The sequence below is a fragment of the Emydura macquarii genome, unplaced genomic scaffold, assembly GCF_026122565.2.
Source record: "Emydura macquarii macquarii isolate MOO-44397 ecotype Brisbane River unplaced genomic scaffold, CSIRO-AGI_Emac_v2 contig_2432, whole genome shotgun sequence".
Classification (NCBI taxonomy): Eukaryota; Metazoa; Chordata; order Testudines; family Chelidae; genus Emydura; species Emydura macquarii.
Genome location: NW_027132569.1, coordinates 74,230 through 89,033, shown reverse-complemented (window position 1 = coordinate 89,033; position 14,804 = coordinate 74,230). Strand labels below are relative to the sequence as shown.

General features: G+C 41.2%; 1 protein-coding gene across 1 annotated transcript in view; it reads right to left on the bottom strand.

Moving 5' to 3' along the window:
- The window catches only part of ITGA9 (integrin subunit alpha 9), a 272,113-nt gene that overhangs the window by 239,407 nt on the left and 17,902 nt on the right, over window positions 1-14,804 (bottom strand). The window contains exons 4-5 of the mRNA XM_067562457.1: window positions 12,742-12,865; window positions 889-956 (exon numbers count right to left, since the gene is read on the bottom strand). Of these exons, the coding sequence (XP_067418558.1) occupies window positions 889-956; window positions 12,742-12,865 (192 nt within the window). The remainder of the gene's footprint in view (window positions 1-888; window positions 957-12,741; window positions 12,866-14,804) is intronic.

Sequence of the window (14,804 nt, the reverse complement as noted above, 5' to 3'; positions counted from 1 at the left end):
GAGTAGGGACTAACTCAAGTGAGTAAGGGTTATAGGACACGGCTCTTACTGAATCATGTATGAATAGAGAAATAGACTCTTTCCTTCAGAATATCTTTGGCTTTAAAAAGAATAGAAAAAAATGAAGAAACCGAAAAAAGATGGGTATACGATTAGGAGAAGATAGTTTCTGTTTGACATGAATGCTACTGAGAAATGTAGGGTAAAACCTGTGTGATTTTTTGATAGATCAAAAAAATTTCACTACAGAAAAAATTAACTGAATTCATCCCTGATGTAATTGAAGTGAGATCAATGGTGTTACATCAAGGATTAATTTGATCCAGCATTTATATAATTGCCCACCCACAGTTCTGAAAAAAACATTCCACAACAGCAGTTCTGCCATCCGCCTTTTTAAGACAGCAAGAATGGATAAACCATCAGAAAACAGTGCGTTTTTTAAGGACTATTAAAAACCATTTACTTCATGGAGGAATATTTTAAATCAAAATTTGAGAGAGTAAATAAAGAGTAAATCCAGAGACAGGCTGTGGGACCTATATAATAAAAATATTCCCTCAGGATAGTCTTCAAAGTTCATTCATTCTTCCCTGGGGGTATTTAAGTATAAATCCATTCCTGTGTGAATCACTTCATATGTATTATGCAATGTACGAGACTTCATGACGACGCATTTCCAGGACTGTGGGAGGAGAGACAGTGTAAAAGATGGGTGTTTATTTGCTGCCTTATTGAAGTCAGAACATTATAAAAGGAAATATGCTAAATGAATACAGTGCAGCCAAAGGCATGTTTCTATTTCCACACTCCTTCTCAGTGCACATGGCAAAATAAGCAAGAAAATGTATCTGCAGACTTGAACTTATCAAAACTGCCATTACCCACCTCAGTGAAGAAGCCTGCTATTCCAGCCTGACACGAGCCATGCTCCTCACCGTATTTCTTCTTATACTCTAGATCGGAGGTGGGGGAGGAAGAAAACAAATCACAGTCACGTCAGTCCGTGCCAGCTGAGTGCAACTCACAGTTTGAAGAACTTCCTTACTTCATTCCACATGTGCCGCCAAGTGCTGAGCCACAAAGGACTCCTAAACTGGAGCCAAAGGAGGAAAATCTCAGGAATTCAGTGAACCTCAGAAATGTAGGCCTCTCTTCTATGGTATGTGAACATTGCCAAAACTTACAGTTGACCTGTCTTTGCTGAAAAGGAACAGCAGCAACAAAAAAAATCCCATTTTTGATCAAATATGACTACAAACTTTCACTGACAGTGACAGGACAGGCATGGCAGAATAATAGCAAGAGGGCAAGGAAATGGACCCAGAAATTGAACACTGTAGGTTTTAGTGATATATGAGCAGCAACAATGTTGCCTGTTAAATTATAACAAATGTTGTTTAAAGCACTACATTCTCTTCTATTCCACCTGCACTGTCCAGCTACATTGCTGTAAACATTGGCTAATGGTTACAAGAAGGGACTAGGACTCTTGAATTCTCTCTCAAGATCAGTCATTCACTTACTGTGTGGCCTTAGACAAGTCAGTTAAACCTCTCCTAAGCATCAGTTTTTCCATCTGTAAAATAGGTATAGTAATACTTAACTATAACACAATGGTGTAGTTTTATGCATTGTAGTTTGGTGAAGCTTAGTATTTATAAAGTGTTTTCAGCTCCATGGTGAAGAGGTACTATATAAGTGTGAAATATTATAATACTGGTATATTCAGCAAACCAAACAAATCACAACAGCCCTCCTCCCAGTCTTATTAGGAAATAAAAGCTAGATTAGTGGCACTTAAGATTATGGCAGGACATACTCCACCCACCCAAAACAGTAAAAGAATGGAAGAAAGCCCTCTGCATTCATTTCCACCTTCATATTGCCTACAATGCTACTGATAACACTTCAACCTTCATAAGATTTCATTTCCAACACCAACAGATACCAAAAAACATGTATCCCAAATTCACCAAACTTGCACCCGAACACAAAACCTTAACATTGACCTCATGTGCTTTTAGATCAATAGATCAATCATGCATCACGCTGACTGTCACACGTTCCATATATCTGGGGAGTTATTCTGCCTTAACACTGCTCAGGTCACTGTCAAGGTTTAACTCCTCTTAAAACTGAGCTCTGTAAGACAACCCTACCTATGGGACAGCTATCACTGCACAGTTAACTACATGTACTTGGCCTCTACCTTTGCTTGAGAGAAATGGAATCTAAAATGGCTGCCTGTTCGTGCTTCACAGCAGAAAGAGCTCAGATCACCTGTAAAGTATGAGACAATTCCAAAGGAAGTAGTCCTTCCTACTAGATAAACCAATCAGCTGCATAGGTGGCCAGACAAAAATTCCTCCTCTCTACTAGTTCTGATTACTGTTCAGCCTCTGAATCAGAGGCAGGATTCCTGAAGAACACAGAGTGCTTCTTCGATCTGTACATGTTCTTCAGCAGGCTCATCTTGGAGCTCCTCGCCCCACACTCGCCAACTCCTCTCCTTCAATCTCCAACTTGAACTGCAAAACTCCTCGCTCTCCTCCTGGTCCATAGGAAGCATTTATTGCTGTACCAACGCCTCTTATTGCTAAAAATCAATCTATCCCCTTTTTATTCTATTCAAAACACTCTCCACTTATTTTCTAGAGACAAAGAGGAACCATATCTCCTGAAACAAACTTCCCCACATTCTCAAAATCCTAAGCAGAATCTTTATAATGGGCCAAACCAAAACCAAAACCTTGCATCCAAACATCTTGAACTTTGGAGTGCTTGAAACCCAGATCTGGATCCAAATTCTGCTGTGTGGGCACATCTGTTTTCTGAGCTTTATTTTCCAAGCTTTACCACACCAATGAGTGCGCAATTGCAACATATTGCCACTTCCTGCATATTACAACATCTTCCTATGGATAAAGGGGACTCGAGGAAAACAGAGTAATTCAGTTTCTAAAATGTTCACCATACAGGCTGGTAACACTTTACAATAAGTAACCATTAACTCCTTGCTAAATTACAAAGGAATTTACATGGAATTGCTTAGCATGTTACCCCATTAGAACTAAATCAGTTCCTCATGCTTTGCGTTATTATTCCGAAAAACAAAAGGACAAACCACTGGTCTCTTTGTGGAAACATTTATTAAAACATGTACTAAAGGAAATAGTGACAAAACTAGACTCAGACTTTAAGGTCAGAAGGGACCATTATGATCATCTAGTCTGACATCCCGCACAACACAGGCCACAGATCCCTAACCTACGATTGAGTTATTCAAGTCTTCAAATAATGATTTAAAAAACTTCAAGGTACAGAGAATCTATCAGCAAGTGACACATGCCCTCATGCTGCAGAGAAAGGCGAAAAACCCCCAAGGCCTCTGAAAATCTGCCCTGGGGGAAAATTCCTTCCCGACCCCAAATATGACGGCCAGCTAAACCCTGAGCATGTGGGGCAAGACTCACCAGCCAGATACAGAGAGAGAATTCTCTGTACTAACTCAGAACTCACCCCATCTAACATCTCAGCACAATAATTACTTTAGCATTTCACATTAGTAAAAACATGTAAGGTCTAAAAAGTTGACTATGTAAATGAATACATTATTTTGTAACAGCTGACAGCTATGTCAATTTTTCAGAATTTTTAAAATTGCATCTAATGCTGAGAGTGACAGGTCTGATAGCATAATCAATGCAAAGTACAGCCCTGATCCTAATGGTGCAACACATGTGTAGATAACCCTTGGATCCACACAGTGCCTTGCTGAAGTCTGTGGGGTACTATGTTGGGTCAGGTGCATCTTTCAGGCTCAGAGTTTAAGACAGCAACTATTGGAGCTGTTCAAGATCCACTGCAGAATAGCTAGTAGCCTGGTGGTTACAGCATTGACCTGGGATGTCGGAAACCTAGGTTTAAAGTTGCTGCTCTTCCTCTTTCACAGCAGAGGCTTCATTCTTGGGCTCCAACCTCGCAAATGAGTGAAAGGTCTCTGTTTTGTCTTGACGAAGAACAGTAAAATTTTGAAGTCCTAAAAATATTCATGACACAAGAAAACCATTTCCCACCCAGTTCTACTCATTAATCCCTTCTGAGGGCTGGTTGCCACCAAATCGCGCGGTCAATGTGAGTCGACGGGAGTTATGCAAACTACGCAGAGTAAAGCTATGTTTACACTGACAGCGGCAAAATCGCCGTCACCAGATCGATCTTTCTTGATCGATTGAGCAGTCAGTGAGACCTGCTCAATCGATCAGGAAGTCGACTGAGTAAGTCCACCCCCTCAAGTAGCATAGCGCAGAGTCGACGGGAATGCTGTTCCCGTCGGCTCAGCACAGTAAGAACAGTACGCAGAAGGGAAACTGAGCAGTCGACGTCAGTTACGCAAACTACTCTGCGTAGTTTGCGTAACTCCTGTCAACTGCTTCCGAATCGCGCGGTCAGTGTGAACCAGCCCTGACGTCAACTGCTCAGCTTCCCTTCTGCGCACTGTTCACACTGCGCTGAGCCGACGCTATTTGAGGGGGTGGACTTACTCAGTCTCACTGACCGCTCAATCGATCCTGAAAAATCGATCTGGCGGCGGCGATTTTGCCACCATCAGTGTAAACTTAGCCTTAGCCTCAAACTTTTAAAAATTGGATTATCCCTTCATTTCGAAGAATAGATAAAGATTCTTTTTTTTTTCTTTTTTTTTTTTTTAAACAGAGCCAACCTCCATGTTTTCCTGTTAAGGAGCTATGACAACTGCTGCATGCAAGTCCTGTTGACATTTTGAGAGAGAAACAAATGTTTTATTTCACTATAAAACTAATATATTTGGTCATGGTGTAAACATATTCTTCAAGACAGATAGTACAATTTAGCTTTAAAAATAATTGCCAAGTGTTGGAATTAAAAATTAAATTACAATATTTCAGGCAGACAATGATATTATTAGTCCCAATAGCACAGCAGAAGATGAAAGTCAATTAAAACACATAATATTTCCAGTTCTAATATTTTCTCCTTTTTCAACTTCTTCTCTATTATGTCCAATCTGCCATGGGTTTAACAATGTTACTTGCTTTTCATTATTTAGAAAGCACCCAAAAGCATGCTCTCGTTGATTTAAATGGAATCTGGGTCTGATCTTTATAGGACAATTAAAAAGACAAAGGGTAAAATTCTGCATCTACTGAAATCACTGGGAGTTTTACCATTGACTTCAAGGGGGCCAGGATTTCACTCAAACTCGCTATACCAATGATCTTATGACAATCTAAAGGCTGAATCCTGAAAACACCCATGGACATAAATGATTTTACCCACAAAAGAGGTCCCACTGGGTTCAATGGGATATTTAATCAATTGTAAACATTTGCAAGATCAGGTGCTAACCACAAATGAGAGACAACAAATGAATGTAGACTAGGAAGATGAGGTGAGGAAGGATAAAGGCTTTAGCAATACATTTATGTGGTCACTCAGGTTTGGCATGCAGATTTCTTGATAGGTCACAAAGATTTTTGGGCACAGCATTGCTGCAGCGGCACAAGAAACTAGCTGCCCCAGTCTCCAGATCTAGTCCAGACACCGCCCTAGACTCTTGGTATGTTCTCAGGCAGCTAGACCCGCTCATGCCACCATGGCTACATTTCTATTTTTAGCAGGCTAGTGCGATCAGAGCTAGCATGGATATGCCTAATTGAGCTGGAAATTACATCTTCCAGCTCCAGTGTAGACATACCCTCACTGTCTCCTGTTGAAGATGTTCTATTGTGTATAAATAATTATGGATTAATTGGGCCACAGAGTGAGAATGACTCTATAGGTCAGTGGTTAGGGCACTCACTTCGATTGTGGAAGACCCATTCTCCTGTTAAAGTTGTTCCATTTCATATAAAAATAGTCATTAGAGCAAGGAGAGTGAGTGACTACATACCACCCAAGAACATCCCATAGCCGAGTGGTTAAGGTACTCTTATTAAAGGGAAGTGAGCCAAATTCACATCCCTTCTCTACATCAAGCAATGGGGAGAATTGAACCTGGGTTTCCCACAACCCAAGGGAGTGCCCAAACCACTGAGCTAATGTTTATAAAGATAGTGATAGCACCTCCCCCTCCTTTCTTTGTGAATGGCACCTAAGTGCCAGAAAAAAAAATTGGCCAAAAACTATTTGGTGAATGCATCAAATTCATGAACCATTTCGGAACAGCCAAAACTTCACTTTTCAGCAAATAGACTATTAGTTTCACTCAGCTTTAGTTGCAAATCCCTTGAAGTCAATGGAGATGCACCAGGGCTGAGTTTGGCCTGCAATGAACATTTTTGGACATATGAATAAATATACTTCAATATAGAACATTAGAGCAGAAATGAAGAACCTATTATTGTATGAATGAACTGAAAATGTAAGATTAATTTTAAACAGTTAAGAAGGAGTAGGATTGTTTTTTATTTAAATGATTTTGCAACAAGTTGGTCTCTGTCCACAGAGGCTTACATTTTAACGGAATGTACTGTACTGTACAACTGTGTGTTATGTGCAGAGTTCAGTGTTTCCAAGTCACTAATATGGCCAATACTGTCTGGTCCAAGTAGTAAGCCTATATTTTACACAAATAACTGGTTATTCTCTCCTTACATCAGTGGTCACTGGGGAACTCACCCTATTCAAGTAATTTCCTGAGTTTGTATATAACCACAGCATGCTGTTAGATTGGCTGTTGTGAATGAAAGGTGTGCATTAAAGCAGTTTAACTTGAATGAATACTACATACGACAATGTAACATGGAAAAAATAAAGTGGGTTCAAAAACAGACTGATTTGGACAATTCCATAACAGTAGCCTTGTAGTGCACAAAGCCATGTCTTCTCTTCTACCTACCCTCATACTTGTATCATGTCCCCACCCCATCGTGATATCTTAGCACCTTCACACAGGAAGATCAACTTATCTTCACAACATCCCTGTGAGATAAGGTAATATAAGCCACGTCTGAAAGAAGGATAACTGAAGTATGGAGACCCAAGGCACATCTACACTGCAGCTGGAAGTGTGCCTCCCACAGCTGGTAAACAGACATGCATCAGCTCCAGAAGAGTTAAAATTAGCAGTGTGGACATTGTGGTACAAGTGGTAGCATTGGCCAGCCACCCAAGCTAAGGCAGGCTTGTACTCAGGAGGTTAACCTATACTTCTGCCCATACCACACCAGCCACACTGCTCTTCTTAGTGCGCTAACTCAAGCGGAGCTAGCACATGTACCTACACAGGCAGAGAGGCACATGCCTCACTGTAATGTAGACACATCCCATATGGCTGACACACAGACTGAGGAAGTCAGTGGCACACCTGAGAATAGCGCCCAGGTCTCCGAATGTGCAGTCCAATGCCTGAACTCCAAAGCCATTCTTCTTCTATAGGTCACCCCTCCCCCTAGGACAGCTTGTCTGCAATCCCCGTCTGTTGCCATCTATGAAGCACTGGTAGTAAATGCAACTGCCTTGCTATCACTGTATCTGCGACCCTCATAGAAGCCTTTATCTCCTCTTGCCTTGGCTATTGAAACTGCCTTCTCTGTGGTCTCCCCACCCCGCAAATCTCAGACTTCAGCATGTGCAAAACGCTGCTGCCTGCCTCCCCACATACAAAGAGAAGCTCAACCATGACACCTTAGCCTCAGAATGCTCCAGTGCCTCCCCATTTCATCCAGGATCCAGCTCAAAATTTCCTTCCTGTATTCATAACCCTGCAGGGACATGTTCAAGCATCAGAGATCTTGTGTCTCTGCTTCCCTGCTCCCTCTGCTTAACTAGTGTAGGGAGAACAAGAGAGGCCAGTGCTATCTTGCTACTGCTGGTTCAAGATTTCAAAAGACCATGACATAAGAAATGTTAAAATATAATTATATTGTATGACAAATTTGATATGATGGGGTGTTTTCCCTCACTTCCACGTGTGCTTGTCACTACAGCTGAGTGAAATGTTTCAGGCCAATAGTTTATTTGCTGAAAAACAAAAAATTTGGATTAGCCGAAAACTACTACTGACTGTGACATGAATTCACTGAATCATTTTGAACAAAAAAAATATTTTTGTGTTACATTCACAAGGGGACTTAAGGGCCATTCACAAAACAAGAGGAAGGAGTAGCAGCGCTGCAGCCCCTCTTATACTTAGGGCACTCACCTGGAATATGGGAGACATGGGTTCAAATCCCCACTCTGCCTGATTCAGAGCAAGGATCCAAGGTTGGATCTCTGACATTGCAGGTGAGTGTCCTAACCACTGGGCCATGCAGTATTCTGGGCAGTCTCTCACTCAATCTCTCCTGTTCCAATTTCTATAAATAAAATATTCACTGAGTCACAAAAAGCATGAGAATTACCCTGGGAGGTCGGGGGATTCACTTGCGGGTAGGATAACTGCATTTCAGCCCTGCTCTTATGTCCATCTTCCCAGTCACATGAAATAACTGTTTGCAGGATCAGACTCTTCAGCTGTAAGCCTCTACAAACCTCTCATTCATCTGTAAAGCACTGTGCACCCTTATATAGTGCTATAGAATTAATAAATATTTACAGAGCTGGGCAGGGAAGCTTGCTCAGTGCCTGCTTGCATGAAGCAGGAGTAGTTAAATTCACTAAGGGGGGATATTCAAGGGGCACAAAGGAGAGTGTTAGGCTGATTTTTCAATGGGATTCACGTACCTACGTCCCCTTTGAAAAGCCTCAATCAAAATACTCAAGATCAAACAAGAAGCAAAAGAAAAGATATGCAACAAACACGTCAGGGCTTATCAGAAAGCACACTGAGCAGTCCTCTTCTCTCTTTTAAATCACAACTAAAAAGAGCTGGGTGAGGAACTCACCCGCCCCCCCCAATTCAATAAAACAAAGTATTGCTTAAAAGCATCAGCTCCAAAAAAAACAATAAAAGGCTTTGTTACATATCATGGCTTGACAGATTAAAGCGACACAGATAGCTGGGATGTGTTCTCAGTCATTTGCACTGGAAGCCAAAGACAACATATTTAATCCCAACCTCTTCTTTCCTGTGTTGCAGCATTTCACCACATTGGGAAGAAATGATAGTTGTCTTTATGGCCTAACACCGTGGTATTGAGTTTATACCACAAAGCCAGGGGGATCAGAGCATGGCACTCAGAAAACCTATTGGCTGGCCATTCTATGTCTCCGAGGGGAAATCTCTCTATTCCTTCGGATGGATCGAGTGGGGATGGGTACAGTTCCCCTATTCTCTAGCCACCAGAAATGATTATTGTTTATGTTTCCCACCTCTCCCCCCCCCCCTCTGATCTTTACACCACGGAACTAGGAAACCATGTCATTTATCTGTCTCCACCTCTGTTAAACTGTCTCTTGTAGTAGCAGCAGCCGCCCTTTATCTCTGCCCATTAAGTGAGTTGGGGGACAGGATGGCTGGGTTCCTAATTTCCTTGTAAGCCACATTTGGCAGCCATTAAAACCAAAGACAATCAAGTGAGCATATAGCTTGGAAGACCTTAGCTCTGTGCCCCACAAAGCACTTCAGTTCATACAAATCAGATTAGCTCCTAGCCAGAAAGATTCCACTTAACTATCAGGCCTTCTGCTGCTCTCATTAGCTCACAACAGCATCCAGATTTCTGTCAGCTGTTTCAGGGAGACTGGAGAAGAAGAATAAGACACATCAAGACTACTATCTTGTTTTATAACTGCACTCCAATAAGGAAGTTTCCATTTCCTTTTTTGTTTTTAATTATTAAATCTGTATTATATGGCAATACACATAACATACGTTAAATAAATGTCTTTTCCATGTACGGCAGTTAGATTTCTCTAATTATAGGCAGTACAGTATTTGCAATACAAGCTACAGAATTGTATCTTACCCTGTTCTTCATAATTAGAACTGAAGTCCCAGAGCTTGATCCTACAAATAGGTGCTATAAAATTGGAATGATGCTTTCAACCATGAGTATTCCTGTCTTCAAGCACTGCACCTAACAGCAAGAGTTTGTGGGAAGAGGCCCTTATTCTAGAACAATGTTTCTCAATTGGGGTTCCACGGGAACACTGTTAGGGTTCCGCGGGAACACTGTTAGGGTTCCACGAGAAAGTGACATTGTGCGGCCGAGAGCAGCTGTTCTCCGCACCGCTGAAAAAGGGAAGATGTCCCGGATTTTTCGGCGGAGGGTATCGAGTATGAGTGTAATTTAATTGAGAAACGCTGGTATATAATTTGTTTATTTCGACATTTTTTTTGGCCCCATATGTAAAAATACTGTTAAGAGTTTGGGGGGTTCCGCAATTATTTATCGAGATCAAAAGGGTTCTGTGGCCAAATTTAATTGAGAAACACTGTTCTAGAACTACATTAGTTACATTAATAGCAAGAGACCTGTGGCACCTTAAAGACTAACAAATTTATCTGGGCATAAGCTCTCGTGGGCAGAAACCCACTTTGTCGGATGCATGAGTTTAGTTACATTATGCATGTATTATTTCTACCAAACTCTTGATTTCTTTCCTTCAGTTTGGCTGTGCTGCTCCTAACCCAGATTTTCACTGAAGGAGGATTTTTTCCCTTTTGCTTTCTGAAGGGGTAAGTTTAAAAAAAACAAACAAAAAAAAAACCCCGAGAACCATCAGAAGGGAGGGTTCCAGTTAATCCTTCTCAATGACTGATCACAGTAATACCTTCTGTTTGAAGAATTAACTAAATAACTTGTTTGAAACATGAAAGTCACAAAGGTAAATAAGATGCAAACTCAGTCACACCCAGTGATACTGTGTGACTTGATGCCTGATAGTGGAACGAACAAATCAATCCCAAACCTCCAATTTTCGTTCTAGCATGGAATGAAATTAAGCCAATATCATAGTGCACCAAAACTGCCAATTTTCCACTGGCTGCTTCACAGATACATTTTATTTTTTTAGCAATTCCTGGCAAATAACCTGTCAGACTTGCAACGGTTTCACTCTGAAGCCATGACGCACAGAAAATCAAACGACCTTCTCTTCCAGGAGCCACCTCTCTCCAATTATTTCAGACTGACAGCTTTTAAAAGAACACCAGGGTTCTGACCAGGGTTCAGAAGAAACACTGGAAGTGATTCTGGGCATGTGAGTGGTAATAAAAGTTAAGCAATGCAATGCAAATCTTGCAATATTAAGTATAACATCTTACCCTGATCCTGCCAACAGGAAGAAAAGCAAACAAAACAGGACAGAATTCAGAACAGGAGGATTTTATGACTTCCTCACATTTTGCTGTAAATCAAATGAAGCAGCAGTGGATTCGAATATGGAATCAAAAGCTTTCAAGTTTCATATGAATATTTTTGGGACCTGAAAACCTTTTGCTGTTGCTCAAAGCACAAATTTTTGCTGTCTCCAGATGGGCATGGATTTTTTTGAGACTGAGTTGCATGGGTTTGTAATGCAGACTGTGACAGCTGAGCACATGGGTTAAACAATTCTCCAGACACACACTGCAATACATAGTTTATCTACATTTGCCAGTTTTGCTTAGAGCTTTGTCTTCACTGTTCTAGGTCTGAACAATCTCTAGGCTTGGAGAAAAACCCAAAGTAGTGTGAAACATCCATTAGCAATGGACTGAGGAACTGACAAAGATGTCTACTGGCTTAACTCTCCCCACTTACTAATGTCAGCAGCAAGCCTGTCACTGGCTGTTGCTGACATTAGAAATCAAAGGCAGCGAAATCTCACCCACATCCAACCGTACTCCATCTTGGCCTTCAAACCCGTGCGCTTTCTCAGTCCTTGAAGAAGGAGGGAGAATTAGCGTAGATGCATAAGACAGACCTAGGAAACCCAAGAAGGTGTTTTCTTGAACACTTCTCCAAGGGCTAATTGCAAAAGCTTGTAGATACCCCATCTTCCCTAATGACATACTTGTGCATCTGGCTTAGTTAATTGCTTGTGGTTCAGGAGAGGCTGTCTTTTGAAGTCTTTAAAGAATGAAATAGGATATAAATTCACATACAAACACACAAGGGAAGATTATTATTTTTTATAAACTGGAAAATTAAATTAAAGCACCCAGGACTTGGAGTGCAAACAATGAGTAAAGTTGCCTATTGTTCAACACTCAAACAAATTCTCTCACTCTGAATGCCATTCCAAACCTATTTTGAACTACAGCAGTATTATGAGAGGCACTGGAAAAAACGTCAGCCACCACTGGACAACATTTTCAAAGCAGTATAAATTGAAAGAGGCAGCTTTGCTTTAATATGTTACACTGATATTTTAAAAATCTAGGCTTTAGGCAATAATTCTCCCCTCTATCCCCCTCCTATCAATGATGTGAGACTGAAAATATTTCTTAAACATGGGTGTGATCATTTCCTATTAATCAATAATGCTGGACAGACAGACAAGTATGACAGGCTGTCCTATGTCATATGCCTTGTGACATCCAGATAAGGTAGTTGATAGTTTTCTCAAGATACTGTTCCAAAAAGTTTTTATTATTTTATCAGTTACGCATGGCCACACACGGTAACTCATGGAAACCAATTATCTTCTTGACACTTTTCTTTTTATTCAAGATCATCCTTCTGCCAAGTTATGCCCCGGGTCAGCGGAGCTTTTTTTTTTTTTTTTTTTTTTTTTTTTTAAATGTATTAATGAGGGTTTATCATAGATATTTTTGGAGACAAAGGAAAAACCTACTTTGCCATTCTGACAGAAATATAAACACCTTACCTTCATAGCAGGGCAATAGTTTTCGACCATTGGACTGGAGGTTGGGTGGGATGATATTGCAGAAGCCATGAGGGAGGATGTACTCTGTCTCGTAGTAGATATTTTTCCAACGATGTGCACAGGCCTGAATGGATCATACCACATGCGTTACTGAAAGGTCACACCTAGAGCAACAGAGGGGTCATCTTGCCTGGGAGGAACTCATATAGTAATTATAAAGATGAGGAAGCAGGACATCTCTTTGTATCAAAAACACCCACCCAATCTTTCTCCCTTTCCCCCACCTAACTCTTTCACCCTTCCTTAGTTCTCTGCATACACCTTTGCAACAAAAAGGATCTTCCAATTGCCATCTTCCTGCACTGCTCAGGCCTGACTCTGTCAATGTTGGAATCACAGATTTCCAGCTCCAGGGGTTCTCCTAGCCTCCCATGTCACATACAGAGTGTTCCTAGAAGCAGGGGGAGCCCTGGCAACAGATCTCAAGACCCTTATTATTTTGGTGCCAGGTAACGTAGATCCTTAGATCACCATGAGGATGAGAGGGGAAACCAGAAGAGTCTTTTTTAAGCAGAGGTAGATTGGGTAGAATCAAGTGGAGGAAAAGAAAACTGGGGGAGTGGATGGAAATGGAGAGGAATAGGAACAATGACAATAAATCGTAAGGGATGAGGGAAGAGGTGGAGGGAATGCTAAGACTGGAAGGGTCACAAAGAAGGATGACAGGCACAAAATTAACATTTCATTTTCCTCCCTCCACCTTTCACCCTCAGTTATCTTCTTTGTGGTAAAAACAATACCATCACCCTTCCACAATGAGAACCAAGGCACCCAACACAGGATGCGATGCTCCTCACAATCTCATTTTACGAGTATGCAAATGTCCAACTTACACAGCCCCAGCCCCCCTTCATTGCCAGAATTACCACTGCCCCACCCCAGACAGACCAACAATATTCTCACCCCTATAGAGTTAATCAGAATAAAAGGAAGTGAAAGGGGAAGATGACAAGCACTTTGAATTTGAACTCCAGCATCTGCTGGGGCACATCTCCACCTGGGGTAAATCAGCATAGCTCCATGGCAGTCAGTGCAGACACATCCTTTTACACAGACTAAGAATGCGGCCTGCTTATCCACATGGAGCCTCTTGTGTGTCTGTTCGAACCAACTGATGCCTCGACAGTGTAGCAAGGGGTCTCACATCACAGTCACAATCCTTCCAGTCAAGGAGGGCAGGACAGCACGTCCTTTAGGAGCCCATCACTTGCCTGGTGAGCATAACCTTGAATGACGCAAGACACTCTCTACCTCTGTGCCTATGCCCATTTTACCACCTCAGCATTGAGCATGTTGCCACTGAGAGCATCTTAATGCTCCTAGTAAAGCATTATAAAAAACAGCACTGTTGCATCATCCTGTCCAACTAACAGGGAACAGATAGAAAGCAAAACTCAATCTGGACCAGTGTACAGACTCATTCTTAACCCTAAAAATGATCACACCTTCTTTTCATCTTAATGGAATGGAACACTGACAGTTATATATAGTCAGCTCTCCTGAATCATCAGCTTCAAGGGGGTGGCTTTGATATTTATTGCTACTCTAATTTGCAGTACTCAACAAAATGCACGTATTTACTGGATAAGATAGTTATCATGCAGGCATAATGAAGGCCTCAGGGAGCTTTGGAAAGCTCTGTACTACATTTTATGTCATAGCGAGCCATGCATTATATGAAGGCTGTTTATAATAGCACTCTGTTTGACAGCCAGATGTATGTTAGGAGGTTCATAAGGAAGAGCTTATTGAATTTAATTACTTGCTCTTTTAAGCTAACTTGGTTATGATTTTAATCTCCATGCACTCTTTATTCAGAGTTTTGAAAAATGCATGAAATATTTATTTTCAGACTGATCAGGAAATTGTCTCTCTCCTGAAGCATTTGCACTGGGAGCCCAAAACACACACCCATATACATTTGCATAGAGAGTGCCATACAGACACCATAGCTTTAGGCTGACATTCAAATTGAGCTATGAATCCAGAGAACAAAATGTCAT